The sequence below is a fragment of the Balaenoptera ricei genome, chromosome 20 (assembly GCF_028023285.1).
Source record: "Balaenoptera ricei isolate mBalRic1 chromosome 20, mBalRic1.hap2, whole genome shotgun sequence".
NCBI lineage: Eukaryota > Metazoa > Chordata > Mammalia > Artiodactyla > Balaenopteridae > Balaenoptera > Balaenoptera ricei.
Window position 1 is genome coordinate 12908561 of NC_082658.1, and position 19016 is coordinate 12927576.

Below are 19016 nucleotides of genomic sequence, written 5' to 3' on the forward strand. Positions count from 1 at the left end.
TTCTTGCTTTTGCCCAAATATCTTTATTTCTTTGTCCAAGTACCTCTGTGATGATTATGAACAGGATAAGTAGCAAAGAATGTCAATTAAAACCAATACCTTACTTATTTCCAAAGCACTTCAACCACAACTAAACCATCAGACCCGCCCCTCCTTAGATGTAGTGAGTGGCCACGTGGGCTGTGGAATGCCCGAGAACGTCTGCCCATCCTCACACCGAGGGTAAGGCGTCAGATAACATGAAGGTTACAGAACAAAGTGAGGCCTGCACGGGGCTTTCCTGTCAGAATTCGCATCTCAACCTGAGACCAGAACAACAAACCTTTGAAAAGCCAAGACAGGAGAAGCCAGAGGACAACCTGGATGGGAGGGGGTATATTTTCCTGCACAGGACTGAGGCCAGCTGGTCCAACCTAGAGACAGTGTCCCCAAAGCATCGCCAACCCTAAGGTCAGCCCTGCCCACCACCCAGAGCGTGGCCTTCATCCTTCCCAGATCTGCCCAAAGTCCTTTAAAAACAGGAACCACAATCCAGGCCATCATGTGGGTGGCGGCCCCGACTTTCTGGAAACTGCAACCATGACCCAGAAGGGGGCAGATCCCAAGCCACTGTCTGCACGTGGAAGCTCGGCCCCTACAGCCCTGAGACACGCATATCATCACCACGGTGCAGAAGGGACACCCGGCAAACCGAGGGGCGGACCCAGGGGTCCTGGCTTCCAGACCCTCATGGAGCCTCCTCAGGTGCCACGCAAATGGCTCGTCCCAGGGTCCAGGAATGCTGCCCCTTTCTGTATGAGCCCAAGCAGCCCTGTGACTGCAGAGTGTGGGGAACGCGTGGGGCTGCGCTGGCCGTGTCCACATGTCCATGCTGGGTGGGCGAAGGGGAAAGTGTCGAGGCTCCTCCTGGGTCAGGCTCGCCGGGAGAGTCCTGCTCCCATAGCCATTTCTGGGGATCCCTTTACACTCACAGGGGGTGATCGGCTGTTCTCCCAGAAGGTGCCCAAACCCCAGGCCAGTTGCTTTGTGGGGCGGCCCTGGGACCTTGCCCGACCCTGGCAGAAGCCAACTGATGGACGTGCCGCCCTTATCCTGGGGCCGTGCTACCCAGGCTTCCCCCATGGCCAGTTTATTTACTATTCCTGGCTCCCCTGACTGTTTTATGTAAAAGGCATGGACAGCTCCAGGACAAGAAGAGAGTTGCTAAGACCTGAACCTGAGCAGACAGACCCTCAGCTGGGCAGAAGGCCCCAGGCGAGCTGCGGACGGCCACGCTGGGAACACATTGGACCTCATGTCAGGGACCCTGGCCGGTGATGGGGCAGAGCCCAGCCTGGCATGAACATGGTGCCAGGGTGACTCTCAGTGGCCAGCAGTGTTGGGGGCTCTGCCCAGAGCCGCCAGAACATCAGATGTTCGCCTCCACCCAGAATCCAGCAATATCAGCCCTCCCAGCCCTCCGGCTGCTGTTCCCAGAGCCGCCTGCCCCCGGAACCTTCTCCAAGGTGCCTTAATGCTGATTCTGCTTCCCCGAGTGGAGGCTGCTGGCCCCACTCAGCTTCATCCACACTTAAGTCAGCCTCCAGTGGCCAGGTGATGACCCTCTGTCTGCTGACAAACGGGGATTCCACCCCGGGCACGGGATCCCTTCCTGAGAAAAGGAGGGCAGGGTGGCCCTGCCAGCTCCCGGGCCCCACGTCAGCATAGCAAAGCCAACGCTGATGCTTGTGAGGGGAAACTGGTTCCCTCCATCTACTCACAGTTGAAAAATGATCAAATGTTAGCAAATCACAATTCAGGATGATTCGTAAGGCACCTTGTTCAGTGGAAATGGGCTGAGCGAGAGGGAAGGGGTGTGTGTCCAGCGTGGCTGCTTCCCTGCAGGGCTGCTGGACAGGCCTCCCGGGGCTACGTGAACGTTGGGTCCGCGATGCCATGGTCGGGGTCGCAGGTGAAGGCGATGGTGATGGCGTAGCGGGTGCCCCAGTGAACCTTCTCCACCCGGTGCAGGTTCTCGGACCCCGAGGTGAAGAAGGACACCCGACCTGGGAGAGAGGAGAGCAGAGCATGACCTCAAGGCCACATGCGTGGCCGGGCCTCAGAGGACCTGTGTTCAGGCCAATGCAGCAACACAACCAACCTGGCAGGCTGGAGAAACAGCTGATTCAGGAAGGCGGGGGTTGGAGACAAACCAGCAGGAGAGCCCTCGCACAGGACGAAGGGCACCCCAGCACCCGGCCCAGCCTCCGTGGGCTCTTTGTGGGGCAACCTGGACTTGGGGTGAGGCCCTGCTGCCACCCCCAGGGGCTTCTACAAGCCATGTGACCTCCTCGGGCCCACCTTATGATCTTATTTCTAATCACACATGGAACAAAACCAAACCCTGGAAGGTGATGACAATGTTTTAGCAAAGGATCAGGAAAGACACGTCGAGACAAACACCCAGCACCTGTAGCTCCCTCCAGGGCAGCTGAAGACAGGACTCGGGAGGTGGCTTCCGAGCGTCCTGGAGTGGGGGCCCTCCACCCATCTGTGTTCAGAGAACCCCATGTTTATGTGCTTCCGTATTTAACTGGCCTCATACACCCACCGTAGATTTTTTAGGACAAACGAGTTGACCGTTACAGAATCGTGGGGGAGGAGCCCCGGGATCCTGTAGGTGCTGCGTCGCCACCACATGGCCCTGCACCAAATGTCCCATGACAACATCATTTCTCTTCAAAAGGTCACTGCCAGGAACTCGACTGCTAAATCTTTGAGAGAGGAGAAAAGTCTACCCCAGAGTCTGCTGCTTTCTGGTTGTAAACAGAGGACCGTGCTCTGCCCGGAAACAAGGGAGCAAAAGAAATCGTGTGACACACGGAAACCTCTGCATGGGGGCCTGGGGACACCAGGAACTCAGACCCTCCTCTGGACCAGCCAGGCCGCCCCTGACCTGAAGGAAACACTCTTTCCCAGAGCAATCTGGAGTCACGCCACTTTCTGAGGCTCATGTTGCTAAAGGACATTTTGTCCTCAGTTTTTCCACTTTCAGTCACACCTGAGACCTCAGACACGTAGCCAGGCCCGTCTGCCCATCCATGCCATCTGTGCACCCCCCTGCCGCCACCCCGCTCCAGACACAGTTATCAAATGTCGCCGACTTGCAGCAAGAGTGGGGGTCTCTGGGCATTCCCCCCCCCCCCCAGCATTCCTGCACACTTTGCATACAGAGGCACCAAAGAACAGAGAAGAAAAGGACTGAGGAAAAGTGAAGCTCCTCGTGGCCTGTGGGACAATAGGAAACCGTCCACCATTCATGTTGGAGCCTTGGAGAGAGGAGAGGTTCATATTGGGGCAGGAAAAGGTGATTTGAAGAAATAATGACCAACACTTTCCCTAATGTGATGAAAACTTTGACTTTTAATCCAATAAGCTTAGCAGGATAAATACTCCAAGTGGGATAAATACAAACAACTCCACACTGAGGCACATCATAGTCAAACTGATGAAACCAGAGATTAGAGAACATCCTGGAGGTGGCAGAGCAAAGAGGCAGCTACTATGGGGCAGTGACAGCGGTGACAGCAACAGGAGAGCCAGAGGAAAGGGACGATGCTTTTAAAGAAAAAGGGAAAAAACCCACCAATCCAGAATTTCACATCCAGTGAAAATATCCTTTAGAAAAAAAGGTGAAATAAGGACATTTTCAGAAAAACCATCACCAGCAGACCTGCACTCTGAGAAATGCTGAGGCGGAAGGGGAATGTACCTGTTGGAAACCTGGATGCACAGGAGGAGACGGAGGGCTCTGGAAAGTGAGTAAGTGGGAAAACTGAAAACACTCAGCCTACTTTCCTGTTAATTTCCATAAGAGAGAATGAACTCTTCTCGGGAAAATGATAACCCCTTTGGCACAGCCTGTCGGAGCAGCTGCATCACGCTCCCTGCCAAACGCCAGGCTCCCTGTGACGTCTGTGTGGATGGGACAGAGTTGGTGACTCTCGTCCTGTCGACCTGGAACGGGAATCCGCTGACCCAACCCAACGTCAACGTGATAGCTTGTTGAGGAAAGGCCCACACGGGCTCACAATCTTGCCTAAGACCTTCTTTCCTTTTTAATGCACCAGTAGTTAAGCCCCACACCTATTCTGACAGCTCCCAAGTCCAGAGTGATCAAGACAATGACGGGCACGACACAAACGCCAGGAAGAACCCGAGGGCAGGTGGCCAGTCATCAGAACCAGGAGGAAACTTTGGGATGAAATCACCACCCGCGCAGTGACCAGCAGGCCGGCGCTGGTAACTCACCCTACAAGGCGTAACGTTCACATGGAGGCGACGGCCCACCCAGCCCCAGAAACGTGAAACTTTCAGCATTCATGAATGGTGCTTTCTGGCTTTTTATTTTCTTCAGTAAACAACTGTTAGATTATCACCCACTTCTTTAAAGTGGGATTTAGCTCGGCAACTTAGTAACCAAAAATACAAAGTCATCTCAGTTTCTGGAACCCACCTGTATTTCTCCTCTTAGTCCACAAGCATCCCTGGACACCTCCCAGAAGCACGTGACATGTGACCCTTAGCACCAGCTGCCTTAGCACCAGCAGCTTCTCTGGCTCTTGGTCCATTAAATCCTTGGAGCTGTAGGGCGTTCTGAGCCCCTCCTGCCTGCTGACCTGCGCCTGGGTCTGCCCCCCTCCAGCACTCACCCCCTGAGGGAAGAGAGCCAGCCCTGAGCTGCTTAACTTCCTTTCTACACCTTCTGATGTCCAAGCCACTTCTGCGTGGATTCAGGGCTACTGCAAGGAGCATTTGGACTCAGTGGCTTGCAGGACTGCCTCATGGCTAACGGGAACGTTCTAAACCAACACAGGTGGACAGCCTTGTTGGTTTGAGCTGCCTGCTGCCAGGCGGAAGCGGACACAGCTACACACCCAGTAAGCAGGGTGACGCTGTGGGGTCGGGTGAGCCACGGCAGCAGGTGAATGGTGCTTGCACAGTCGAGGCGCCCAGGCCAGAGCCAAATGGCCTGGCTCTGTCTCTGAGTCTCATCTGGGGCTGGGCCGGGGCCTGGGCTGCCCCTCAGGAAGCCCCTGGGGGACCCCCGCCCCCCCCCCAAAACCTGGGGAGGAGAGGGGACGATTCCTCGCTCCACGCATGCTCACTGAGCAGCACTGAGTGTCCGAGCTGGGCGGGGGGCAGCGGGAGCTCTGGGACCACCAGGTCGGGGAGGCAGGTCCCTGTGCTTCGTGCGGTTTACCGACATTAGGTCAGGATCACTGCCTCGTCTTAAGCTTCGAGTCACTACAGGGGATGGAGCGGGGGCTGGCTCTGGGAACTCACTCCGCAGTGACAGCAGTGACCGTGGCCACGCCCGCCTCCTCCTCTGACGAACGTGCTCCATGGACACACTGGACACACCGTAAACACAGCATCCCGGGAAAGGCCCACCCGTGAGTCCTACCTGCTCTCGGCTCCACCGTCTTGTTGGCCCCCTCCTCCATGAACACAAACCGCCCACCACCGAAGTCATCCAGGTAGTCAGAGAGGTACAGCAGTGATGTGTAGTAGAAGGAGCCGTAGGTCACCTGCGGGCAGAGCGTGAGGGCGTGTCACCGTCTGCTTGCGGGAGGACTCGCTCCTCAGGAAGGGACAGACCCAGGCCTCGCGCCGCCTCCCAACTACAGAAAACCCTCTGCTGAGCACAGGCGTGCGGTCCTGCCTGGCTCCCCGCGCAGTCAGAGGCGCCGCCCACGCCAAGAAGCCCACACGCGTGACCCCCAGGGCCGCCACGCCACCCACCCACCCACAGGACCCTCCCGCGTCAGCACAGGGAGCAAAGGTGGTGCTTCCGCTCTTTCTCCAGATGTGGGCACCCCAGGCTTTCTTTTAAATTGTGGTAAAATACACAAACCATACAATTTACCACTTTACCCATCATTGAGTGCACAGCTCAGGGGCACTAAGCACATTCACACTGTTGTGCACCCACCCCCGCCGACCATCGCCAGAACTCTTCGTCCTCCCAAACTGAAACTCTGTTCCCATTAAACACTAACTCCCCACCACCACCACCCAGTGCCCACCCTACGCTGTCTGTCTTTTCCTGTCTGGCCCTCTTTGCGTGGACGTTCTTTTGGAAGACGGCGTGGGCGGTGGAAAGCAGGGGATGGGGGGTGAAATCTGTGCTCTGGGCTCATAGGAGCGTGGACCCTCTGGGCCTGGGTATAATGTAAACAGGAGGCGCTATCATTTGTTTCCCAAGGACCCCTTGAAGTCCGGGAGGGAAGGTGGCCAGATAGTTGTCCCATCTGTGGATCTTCAGGACTTATTATAGGTAAGGGGTGCCATATGAAGAACTTGATTTCAATGTGAGATAGAAGAGTTTGTTGTCTGTAATGTACGAAGCAGGTGTTGTTTCCAAGGACATAAGAACTCACACAAATTAGCACCTACTTAATAGAGGGAATCAGTGAGATAGGCTATTTTTTTTTTTCCACGCAAAGATAGAGACTTGCATGTACAAGGAATTTTAATCACATGATAACAGCTCCCAGCCTGAGGAATCATTCAATTAGCAAGACTGGGGTAAGAGATAAGGAAGAATGAAAGAGTCCAAGGACAGCAACCCAAAGTCATCCTACCAGTGCCCTATCCCTATCACACAGCCCCAGGCTCCTGTTATCTGAGCTGCTGTGTTTAAGGATAGATTCTTAAATGATTTTACTGACACCTGTAGGCACCATGGGAGCAGTACACAGAAGCCCCAGGTCAATATCCATAACACATTTGATCAAGGCTCAAAAAGTCCAAAAGCCCCGTTCCCCCTGCAAGCAGCTAGACCACCATCACCATGACAGTGGTCATCTCCTGAGAGAGGGTAGGCTGACCAGGAGGGAGAGGCAGCAAGCCTGCCAAGGTGACTGAGTCCCCGTCACCTTCTCATGAACTCAGTACCACGTCATCTGTGGGACTGGACTTTCTACACAGACCTGAGCTCCCTCCACCTCCCCCACCAAGACCCCATTTAGGGGCCCCTTATCCAGCATCAGGGCACCAAACAAACATCAAAGTGACCTAAACCTGAGAACAGCCCAAGGCAGTGCTTCTGAATCGCTTCAGCAGTGAACCTCATGTCCACTACCTGCATAAAACATAAAAGAAACCTGGGGGCGGGGGGTGTCCAGGAGCCTGACCCTCTCCTACCCACCCAGCTCAGATTCTGCAAAGGAACCACCCCAAACCCACATGAACACAGTGACCTGGGAAGGAGGCAGGTTATGGCAGGTGATGAGGATGGCAGAGGCCGGCAGGGCCTGAGCTGTCCTGACCTAGAGGCTGGAGAGCTTCAAGGCAAGGAGCAGATGCATGGAGTCCCCTCGTGCGAGGATGTCTCTTTGCTGTGTCCATGTGTGAGTGACCCCTTGGCTGTGATAGCCACCCTGGTCCTGTAGACCCTGTCCCGAGGCCTCCTGGCTCTGAGATGTCTGAGGCTACCCCACTTGTCACTGTTGACTCGTTTTCTCTGCCTGAAGAATTTCTTCCTTATCTTTCTTCCTTTGAAGTTGGATCACCAAACCAGGCTACATTCAGTGTTGTCTTTCCTGAACCCACACTTCCCGGTACATGGAAGGCTGCTCTTCCTTCGTTGCACGGAAATTCTCTGGACTCCGTCCCACGCATGAGGCTCCTTGCTGTGCAAACCCGTCTGTCCTCCACACACGTCGTCTTTGCCCTCAACCCCATAAAACCCTGTTTTTCCCTCTGCGATATCTACGACGATCTTATACTGAAGGTCTCGGTCCTGGTCCCCTAATGAAATAATGCACCTGGGCAATGGTTATCAATGGGTCAATGGCTGCTAGAGCCATGAAGTGAGGGCGGACAGGAAGCTTGATCGTGGATGGATCAGTCCGAACCCACTGATCAACCTTAAGCCCACGGGAAGAGAACAAGCACACCCTGTACGCCTCCTTAGGGTGAAGCCCACACTTCCAACCCGAGCTCCATCGAGCCCTGCGAGCTGCACTGGCTCAGACAAGCCACTGGCCACATAAAGCTACTTCAATTTAAGTTAATTTAATTAAATACTGGGTTCCTCAATCTCACTAACCACATTTAAGTGCTCCCCTCCTCCATCGAGCTCAGTGGAGATTATTATAAACACATGAATGTCTGACTGAGTTTCAGGCAGAAGCCCAGTCTGCGAGCTTCTGCCCAAACCCTCTGCTTATTTTTCACTTCGCTTCCTTTGTTCCAGGGTCAAGCGACACAGAGATTATCTGGGTCACCTGAGCACACCCGCGGCTGGGGTGACCGCCAACAGCCCTCAGACGTTTCCGCGGCCAACTGTCCCCTGGCGCCACGCTGCGTGTGCTGGCAGAGTGGGGCAGGGCAGTGGCTGCGGTGCAGGCGGGACAGGGCTCCAGCTGTGGCTGGTCAGGGCCCCTGACTGATTAGGTGCCACTGTGTCTAGGGAACAACAAGAGACCAAGGAAGGGGAATCTGCAGAATCTGGAGTGGTCGAGAGATCTTCCCAAGAAGAGGTGAAAAGTGGGGAGAAGGGGGCCTCCTGGGCAGGGTGCGGGACGCAGGCCCGAGGGGAGACCACACGACAGAAAGGCCAGGTCAATCAAGGCCGGGTCAGGTGACATCCGACGAAGCTCACAGCTCAGGTGGAGACAGCTCTGCGTCTGGGAACAAGTAGCAAAGGATGGTCCCCATCAGGCCCTCACTGTTCTGTAAAGTGCTTTTCACAGTCTTCTCTCACCTCACCGCACGAGAAACAAATCTTATCTCCTCGACCGCATCAGTGAGAGAGGAAACTTCTAAAACCGTGACCACGTGAACAGACAGCACCCAGCTTGGGCCGTGGTGGACAAGCCCCAGGTTCGTTCACCTTGTCCACGTGCGCGTGCCAGTACTCGTCATGAGCCGTGCGGGCCGCCGTGCTGTTGATGCGGGAGAAGAAGGTGGGCTTCGTCAGGTGCAGCAAGGACGCGCTGATGCCAAATGCCTGGGCGATTGCCAGCTGGACCTTCTGCCGCAGGTCCCTGCCGAGAGGACACAGGTGTCAGCCACACAGGAAAGAATTCTCCCCGGGCCCACAGGGCCCGCACCGTGTGACACTGAAACGGAGCAGGACCCTCCGGTCCTTGCCCCCAACCCCCATGTTCTCAGCCTGCCTTTTGTCTGTGGAAACACTTTAGCCAAAGAATAAGTTTAATCAGAGAAGTGAGAAAATGCAGAAACAAAGGAAAATAGTCAAACGAGACCAAATAATAAGTTTAGTCATTAAGCATAGTCAAGGACCTTTAGTTCCTCCTTAAGGGCTATAGATAATATTCTAAGCCGTGTCCTGTGAGCTGTTTTGCAGATACTGAAGCCCCCACCGGGTAGAGGAGGATGAGTACATGATGACCAAACTGAAGCCATGACATAAGCTGCTCCACTTCACACAATTCCGAGAACTGGCCTCAAAGAAATGGGAACAAACCCTGGAACTAAAGATTAACTGTACTTAAAACCACCAAGGTGACGCTGATCAGACCACCACATTACTGGTTTCAAGATGACTGTCAGAACTGACTATGCTGTTCTGCTCCCTCCCTCTGCCTATATAACCCTGAAACTCCCCTTTAAAAGCCCCTGTCCCCTGAGCAGCAATCAGGAGTTGGTTCTCGGACAGGTGTCCACCCTCTCCCCCGGTTGCTGGCCTCTGAAATAAAGCAACCTTTCCTTTCCCACCAACACTTGTCTCTCAAGAATTGGCTTTCGAGCAGCGAGCAGCCGGACCTGGGTTCGGTAACACTACAGAAAGACAAGGGCTGGCAAAGCCGAAAGGTGAACAGATGCACACACAGGTCCCCACACGTGGGACAGGGTATCACGTGCACACCCAGGAACCTGAGGGCCAGTTCTCTGCAGGACTGACCCCAGCACTCCCAGCCCCGCTGCCACCTTCCCCGCTCCTGACCTGGGCATTCCTTCCCTCACCGGTACAACTGGAAGTCCTCTTCTGAGAAGATAGTTTGTATTTTATCCCCAAAGTATCTGTGAAAAAATAAGGAGTATTAACAAACATGATGTTTTATTAATGTTTCCTTATTTCCTTTAAATTCAGCCTTTCCTCCAGTTAACCAGCAAGTCCCTGAAAACCAGCTGGTCCTTATTATCGTGGAGCTGCTCCTTCTACAATGATAACTGTGTGATAAAAGGGAGGAGGGTGGGAGGGAGGTACCTGGCAGGTGGGGTGACATTTATCAAGGTTGGGGGAATCTCTAGCTTCTCCTGGCCCTCGGGGAGGAGCAAAGCCTCTCAGGAGGCAGCTCTCAGGAGCCTGGCCTGCCACTCACCTCTCCCACCTCTCCCTCCAACCCCACCCCTTGGTCCATTCCTCACTAAGCTGTTCCCTGAAGCTACTGGCAAGCACCCCGCCCCTCGGAAGAGGTGCACCTTCCAGTTCTCATCTGGCCTTGGCCCGATGGCAAACGTCGCAGTTTACCCAAGACTTGAAGCCGCTCTGACCCATACACGCAAGCCTCACTCAGGTGTCTCCAGCTAAGAAACGAGCAGAGACACGCCCCCCGACCCCGACCCCGGGGTTCTCACCTGTACAGGTTCACAAAGTGCTTCCCGACAGACAAGGCCCCCGAGTGCAGGTCCAGGATAGACGCCTGGAAAAGACGTTGGCAGGGCGGCGTGAGGGCTGCCTGGCAGGCGACCGAGCTCTAAAAGCCACCGACGTTAAACACGTGTTCCCGAGACCCATCTTTGTACACCCGGGTCAGGGCGACGACGCACACGGGCTGGGTTTCAAGACATTTGGGCAAAAGTGTGTGACGGTGGATATTTCTCTCCTGCCCTAAGAATGAAGACTCTCTGGTCTAAAATTCTGAAAACGGTACACAGATACAGCTCCTCCATGGGTCTAAGAACAAGCCCTTCACCCGGCTTTGCTGTGGTATAGCCAACACACAACGACCTGCTCCTGTTTAAAGTGTTCAGTTTGGTAAGTTTTGATGCTGGCATGCATCAGCGAAACCACCATCACTACCAGGATAGTAAACACATCCATCACCCCAAATTTCCTTGCACCCTTTGCAACCCCTCCTTCCTGCCCCTCCCCAGGGGCTTTCTGCCACAGCAGTTGGTTACTTTCCAGAACCTGAGGTCCTGGAGTCACGCAGGTGCACTCGCTCTTGGCCTGGCTCCTTTCACTCAGCATTGCCTCCCTGTGACTCCCTCACGTCGGTGCAGGTACCTGCCGCCCACTGTCTCATGGCCAAGGGGCACCCATCGTTTGGGTAGGAGTCACTTGTTGGTCCATTCACCTGAAGACGGACACGTGGGCTGTTCCCAGCTTAGGGCTGTTGTAAATGAAGTGGCTGTGACACTGGGACAGCATTTCATCGTGGGAGATGCTCTTGTTCTCCTGGGTAAATGCCCAGGAGTGGAATCGCTGGGTCATAACTCTTTAATGAACAGCCAGTGTTTTCCACCCCTGCCCACCCTGCCTCTGGGGGGCCTTCCCCATGTCTTGAGAGGGGAGTGGGTGCCAGCACGGACCACCTCTACCCTGTCTGGGTGTCTTTTCTCATGGATGCAGCGATCAGCCCAGGGGTTTGTTTGAACACAATTTGGGCTTTAAAAATGTTAACTGCACTTAAAGGTATCAAACCTGGATGATTCATTGCAAGACAACTTCCCGAGTAAATGCTGAGCAGGGAGTAAAAGATGAGTCCACGCACGAATAGGTTTTTAATAAATATTCCCCCTGAACTGAACCAAAATAAAAGGAGAAGCTTAATTTTCAGAACTCAAGAGGAAAGAGTCTGCAGAGTAAAAGACTCATGGACATATTCACCAAACTATGCAGAGGAGAGTGGATCTTCCTACGGGCCCACATGCCAGGCGAGGAGATCCCCATTTGGGACCACACGAGAACTCCGGCCAACGTAAGATGCTCGCAGGGGTGGACTCCTGAGCCTGCCCAGGAAGCGGATGAGATACAGAGCTGCATTGGCCTGTCCGAGCTCCCCATGGTTGCTGTAAACAGTAGGCTAAAAACAGCAGGAATTCATCCTCTCCAGCTCTGGAGGCCAGAAGGCCGAGATCAAGGTGTCGACAGGGCCTCGCTCCTTCCAAAGGCGCCAGGGGAGGATCCTTCCTTGAATCTTTGGACTTCTGGTGGTCCCAGGGGTCCCTTGGTTTGTGCCACATCACTCCACCTCTGCCTCCATCTTCACATGGCCTCCTCTTCAATCTCAAATCTCCCTCTGCCTTCCTCTTACAAGGACTCTTGTCATTGGGTTTAGGATCCATCCTGATAATCCAGGAAGATCTCATCTTGAGACCCGTAACTTAATGACATCTGCAAAGACCCTTTTCCCAGATAAGGTCCCATTTACAGTTCTGGGTGGATGCATCTTTCAGGGGCCACTGTTAGACCCCCTGCAGTCTCACCTGGTGGATGACAGTCCCACGCAGCATCTGTGGGAGCCTCCTCCGCCTTCCATGGTCCTCACTGTTTCCCGCCAGCTCCTCCTGCGCATGCTGGCTCTCCCATTCCCAGGGCCGTCACCCTCCTCAAAGGGCCCCTGCTCGTCACCCGCTCTGTTCACTCCCTGCCTACGACTTCCCCCCACTGCCCCCAGCCAGGGTGTCTGACACAAAGATGTGATCCGAGGCAGCCCTCTTGTGAAGGGAGGGGGCACTTCATTCCCAGGAGCAGGGCCTGCACACCCGGCGCCCTCGCCTTCCCCTCGGAGGGAGAGCAAAGTTATAGGGTTAAAAAGAAAACCGAAGCAGGAACGGCACACAACTCACCCCTCCGTCAGATCCTCCCAGGGACAGCCCCTTCTCGGCTATGCTGTGGGGAAGACCGTCTTAAATCAGGATTCAGTTAACAGCATCATCTATGATACATCTAGACACATATCAATCAGCATGACTAACACAACGTTAGCAGACTGCTTAATGTTTATGACAAAACCACATGTTTAGACCAAAGGACTTGACTTTCAAGCTAAGTGAGTAAATGTTAATATTTTGTCACCATCTCGTTAACCACGTATGACATAGCTTGGGGACAAGTGGGCTTAGTTTCCATCTTTAGCTCAGAGACCTGGTGCTGAGTTGAATGGGTTCCTCTGCACTGGAAGGTCCCTCTCCTGTCATCACAGGCTGGGGGGCAGCCTTTGTAATCACCAGCTCAGGAGGCAGAGGCCACATGGTGGCCTGTGCTGGAGCTCACAGGACCACCCACGTCACCAAAGATGCAGGGGCTTCTGGTGCCTTTGACAGATGCTTCATGGCCGCCCGGGAAACTGACTGGGGGCTGGATTCATCCCTCACACCAGGGACCCTCCCTACCCAACCAGCCTCTACAATGTTATCTAGAAACAGGAGGAGCGTCTCCCCTCATGACGCAGCTCGGCATGCGGACCAGACGCTGCTCCGCTGGGCACATGCTTGTGTCTGAACTCCTTGTTGGAAAATCAAAGCTTCAAGATCTTGTTTTTAAAAGACAATAAGGAAGAATCCAGTGCCAACTACTTCTGAGTAAGACTTCCTGCCCTGTCATGAGTCACGGCTAGGAGGCAGAAGGGCTAATCCCAACCAGTTTTGGAGAGGAGACGAAAATAGTCTAGTGACCGCCTGGGGCTGCTGGGTGAACACACTGTCTCTACACAGGCACCTGCTGGGCCTCTCAATGGCTGACGGGAGAGCATCCCCCCAGCCTCCCCACTGGGCCAGAACTGCTGCCCCTGGAGAGGGCCCAGGCCTCTGGAAGGTTCCGTCAGCAACTGCATCATTGATGACAACAGCTTCTCCTCCTGGAAATCAGAAAAGCCCCTCTTTGCCTTGGAAGTGCAAAGAGGAATTCTTAGGGAATTCTAATGAATTTCTTTAAATCATCCTTTTAGTAGTAATTCTCTATACTTCACCCACAGCCCCACTCTCCTGCTCATTCAGGACAGAAGCTCAGAGACACTTGTACCTGCGAATCCTCCGGGCTTCGTCCCTGGTGATGATGGCATCGCTGACGCCCCGGCCACACTTCCTCGGGGAGCAGCCTGGAGAGAGTCGAGCCAGGATGAGACGCCACCCCCACTGAACCCCGACAAAAGAGTTGCCCGCTGCTGTCAAGGACTCACCTGTGGGCGCCCCTCCCCAGGGACAACGGCATTTTGTGGGATGGGGCCTTGCCTTCCATGGGATTAGGGGGCCAGGTTTGGCAAATAAAATATAGGCCACTCGGTCAAATGTGAATTTCAGAGAAGCAACGGTGACTTTCCAGTACAAGCAGACCCCCTGCGGTGTACACATCTCACTGGGAGGGGGTGGTCCTGGCAGCCCCACACAGGCGGGTCACTCCTGAAGCAGCTGACACTCTGCCCACATTTGAGAAAACAGCCCAGAGGCGGCATCCACGATATTCTAGAACCATCACTGACCACAGATCCAGACCCGTTGGCTAGTGCCTCCTGGATGACCAACGCTGTGCTTGCAACTGTAGTCACTATCCTTCTGCAGCGCCTGGCAAAGCTGCCCCAAGGGCTCACCACACACTCCACCCTGCCTCCTCCTGCCTCTGCACCTAGGGCTGAGCTGCTTAGAGGGAGGAGGATGGGGGAGCTTGGATGGGGACGGGGCCAGGGTCAGGTGGACACGGCCAGGGTCAGGGTGGACAGGACCAGGGTTAAAGTGGCCACGGTTGCCACTGGGTTGGGGTGGACAAGGCCAGGGTCAGGGTGGAAAGGGCCAGGGTCAGGTAGATGGGGCCAGGATGAGGCAGAGCACCAGAGATGGACAAGCTTAGCAAGCCCCTGGTATCCTGGCGCCAAGGGCAGGCTGCCTGCCTCGCACTGGGTGGGCCCTAGGATATGTCCTGGCCGATGAGATGGAGCCTTGGGACACTCTCAGGACACACTGGGCTGGCTGACCTTTAGCTTTCATCCTCCTTTCCCTCTTCCTGCCTGGAACGTGCCTGGAGGTGGAGCGATTGTCCCGGGACCACGTGAGCCACACGCTGAGCGGGAGAGCTGGGGCGCTCGGCCTGGGGTGCCTTTCTCTGGGTCTCGTCATGTGGGAAAAATAAACTTCTACGTGGAGGTCATTAGGGGAGGGGTGCCTCAGTTCCACGGAGCTAAATACAATCTATTAATATACATGTTTTTATTAAAACACAAAAATGCTTTTTATAAAGGTTGAAGGTAAAAGCAAAAACAATGATAACCGAAAGACAGCTTGGGGAGTGACATCATATCAACAAATACACTTTAACACAAAAGAATTGTGAGAGGGGAAAAGATTGATAACAGGAACAGTTTCACCAGGAAAATGCAGGGGCAACAAAAGCACCAAGTGACATCGCCTCAAACACCTCTGGTGGCGAGGTGGCCACCAGACCCAGAGTCTCAGTGGAGACCCTGCCGCGCGGCTCCCAGTAACTGTGGACGGCGAGACAGAAGTTCAAGAAGACAGTCTGCACACATGAGCGTGAACTAGGAAGCACGCAGAGCTCTGCAGCAGCCATTCAGAAACACATTTTTCCAGGTACACGTGCAACGTTAACAAAGACATATTAGCCCAAAAGGAAAGTCGGTTCAGCGTCACAAGGTCTGTACCATACAGGTTACAGTCTCCAGCTACAGTGCAATTAGAGAGAACCCAAACCCCATCGACCTTGAAATCTTAAAATCCAGCAGCGACACAACATGCTCAACGTGAATGAGCATCAAAAGCATAATTTGGGTGAGAAAGTGAGTTGTGAGTGGCTGACGATGTCAGTGCACATACACGAGTGCACACGCCGCAAACACGCACACACACCACCCAGACACACAGGTCCAGGGCAGGCGGAGCCCCTGTCAGCTACAGGAGGAGAGAGGGGCGAGGGAGGGGGGAGTCCAGAGGCTTTAATGCACACTCCACCTTTTTTTTTTTTTTTTTTTTTTTGGTAAAATATATATAACCCCAAATTTACCATTTTAACCATTTTAAAGTGTACAGTTCAGAGGCGTTAACTACGATCACATTGTTGTACAACCATCCCCACCATCATCTCCAGAACCTTCTCATCTTCCCAACTGAAAACCCATACCCGTCTACACTAACTCCCCCTCCACCTCATTCCAACTGTTTTTAATGTTGATAAATTATTAAATGGGTAAGAAAAATACGTTCTCAAAAGCTGGGACTTTAGAGTGAAAAAGCTGACCAAGACAGAGAGAGCATGCCCACAACAGAACCTATCCACTTTCCTGACCCCTGAGGGGAAAGGCAGCCCCCATTCCCTGGGCGCGTCTTTGCCTCTCTTCGTCTAAACCCCGCTTGTGTGCATCACAACGGCGCCCCTTGGTGGAAGGATTTAGCAACATTTTCTTGGTTCAAGTCCAAAGCATTGCTCTGAAGAGAAAAATAAACTGAATTTTGTCTTTAAAACCCAGTCACTGGGGCTTCCCTGGTGGCGCAGTGGTTGAGAATCTGCCTGCCAATGCAGGGCACACGGGTTCGAGCCCTGGTCTGGGAGGATCCCACATGCCGCGGAGCAGCTGGGCCCGTGAGCCACAATTACTGAGCCTGCGCGTCTGGAGCCTGTGCTCCGCAACAAGAGAGGCCGCGATAGTGAAAGGCCCGCGCACTGCGATGAAGAGTGGTCCCCACTTGCCGCAACTAGAGAAAGCCCTCGCACAGAAACGAAGACCCAACACAGCCATAAATAAATAAATTTAAAAAAAAAAAAAAAAACCCAGTCACTCTGGTTAGGTTTTTAAAACTGCTGCCCTCGAGCAGAGGAGGCAGGCGCTGGGATGGGGCACACGACATGGGGGAAGGGCCTCTGGTATCTCCGTTCCCTGTTGCAACGTTTTCTGCAGTAACAACACCCTAAGACAGAAAATGCCTTTTCTGGGTTCCACTTGCTCATCACTACCATCCCAATTCTGTTACATCCTTCCAGGCAAACCGCCTCTTCCTTCAGATGGCACCCACAGTGTGGGGGGCCTCAGTGAAACACTGGCCACAGCCTGGGCAGTGAGGCCTGGGCAGTGACCAGTGGGCCTGCCCCTGCACAGGCAGGGCCTGAAACACCCACACTTCCGGGTCCAGGTGTGGGCTAACCAACTGGGGGTGGGGGAAGGGGGCAGCGGGCGGGGGTGGGGAGGAAGGTCACCTGCCCAACCCCACCCCCACACTACTTTCAACCTGATTCCCATCAATTCATTGTAGCAAAAAAAGACGCATTTTGAACACACTGAATTCCATGTTAACATGTTGCTCTTTCCTGGATCACCTCGGCATCACGTACCTTCAAACCTTTGGTGACTGTCATAGTCCTCGGAGCAGGGCACCTCGATGAACCTGCCTGGCAGGACCTCACTTCGATGAGCTAGGACCTCAGTGATGCTGTCATCACCCCCCAGACTGCCCCAGAGCAGGAGCGCGACGAGCGTGGTGCAGGCCCCCAGGACGGCAACTCTCAGCCACTTCTTCCACACATCCCGAGGTGCCCGGACACTCTTGGTGCTGAGAACAGAAAACAGCTGTGGTCACCCAAATGCACCTGCATGTGCTGAAAATGCAGACCACAATGACCAGAGACCATAAGGACCAGAGACCACACCCACCCTTAGTTACAGACTTAAACTGTTCCCACGCTGGCCGTTGTCAGAGCTACTCTCAATCAATCCAGAGGCACTCGCCAGCATGGGAGGATGTGGTGGGGAACGTGCCCCTCACCCCATATGACCAGACAGGGCTCACTTGTTCCCAAGGGCAACAAGATAAACTGCCTGTTGGTGTTCCTCCTAGCCTGGCCAGGCCCATGGAGAACCTGTCTGTGAGGTCCTGGCAGAGTCTGTGGCCCCAATCACGTTGCCTGCATCCAAAAATGACTGCCACAACCCCATGCATGTGGTCCCAGTGCATGTGTGTGTGCATGCGTGCGTGCACACACACACACACACACACACACACAATGTGAAGTAAGTTAAGCATGAGTCAAGCCCACTTCACTAAAACCACCAGCTAGCCACAAAGAGAATACAAGTACAACAGAAATGATTCACCAGTAATACACTTTCTGTACCACCCAGGTTAACTGTGGGATTCACACTGCCTGTGCAGAAGTTGTAGGCATGTGTGTGTGTGTGTGCACATGTGTGTCTATGTGTGTTTGGGTGGTATATAACCATGCATATGTGTGTCTGTGTACATGCACGTGTGTTTTCATGTGTGTGTAGCTGAGCAGCCGTGCACTCTGTTATCTAAGAAAAATGTGAAGGGCTTGAAGCACTGGCAGAAATGAGAAAAGAGATCCAGGCATCCTTTCAGGAGGTGCACCTCATGTCTTCAAGTATATGATTAAAAGCAGGGAGCCTGCCTTCTATTTTTATATGTCTCTCCACACTTCAAATTGCTATATATGTAACACACAAATTCCGATTAAATAAATCCCAAGGTGGGCACAGCTCAGTCAGACTAGGTTGGGTGAATACATGATCATTTTAAACCGGGAGCATAGTTGCCCAGAACACAAAGACCCCCACCCCCACTCCTAGAACTGCTGTCTAGCCTCCAGCCCACCTGGCCTCCTCTAATTAGACCAGGGTGGACACCTCACTCCGGTGGCCCCATCATTTCTCTTCCCCAATTCCGAATGGGGCAGGGCGACTGCCCGCTCATCTCGGCAGCAGGGGCTGGAACCCTAACTGCAGGTGCAAAGCTGTGGGTGACACCTTCGCCTGGTACAGCCCGGCTGCTGAGACAGAAAGGGACAGAGAGGAAGGTACAGAGACAAGAGGGGAAAAAACAGCCTTCCGGGCCAGATTCGGATGCAACACTCCCCTGGAGGTCTCCTCAAAATAAGCACCCCTGTTCAGGGTAAGCTCGCTCAAGCTGCACCCCGAGAATCTTGCCAAAACAGAAGGGGATTTGGAGCAAGGTCCATGGCCCATGGGGCAAGCACGACGACAAGGTAATTTATCCTGGAATGATTAAAATACACCCCTGGCTCTTAAAGCTTTAGG

The 19016-nt window shown here is 53.9% G+C and overlaps 1 protein-coding gene across 2 annotated transcripts in view; it reads right to left on the bottom strand.

Moving 5' to 3' along the window:
• OGFOD3 (2-oxoglutarate and iron dependent oxygenase domain containing 3) overlaps nucleotides 1–19016 on the bottom strand; it is a 19745-nt gene continuing 729 nt past the window's right edge. The window contains exons 2-9 of one of the 2 annotated variants that reach the window (XM_059907324.1): nucleotides 17297–17514; nucleotides 13985–14060; nucleotides 12811–12853; nucleotides 10594–10658; nucleotides 9979–10035; nucleotides 8882–9035; nucleotides 5447–5570; nucleotides 1–2045 (exon numbers count right to left, since the gene is read on the bottom strand). In XM_059907324.1, coding sequence (XP_059763307.1) covers nucleotides 1909–2045; nucleotides 5447–5570; nucleotides 8882–9035; nucleotides 9979–10035; nucleotides 10594–10658; nucleotides 12811–12853; nucleotides 13985–14060; nucleotides 17297–17514 — 874 coding nt within the window. In that variant the 3' untranslated portion in view covers nucleotides 1–1908. Of the gene's footprint in view, nucleotides 2046–5446; nucleotides 5571–6501; nucleotides 8676–8881; nucleotides 9036–9978; nucleotides 10036–10593; nucleotides 10659–12810; nucleotides 12854–13984; nucleotides 14061–17296; nucleotides 17515–19016 lie in introns of those variants that run through there. The other variant, XM_059907325.1, reaches the window with a different exon arrangement.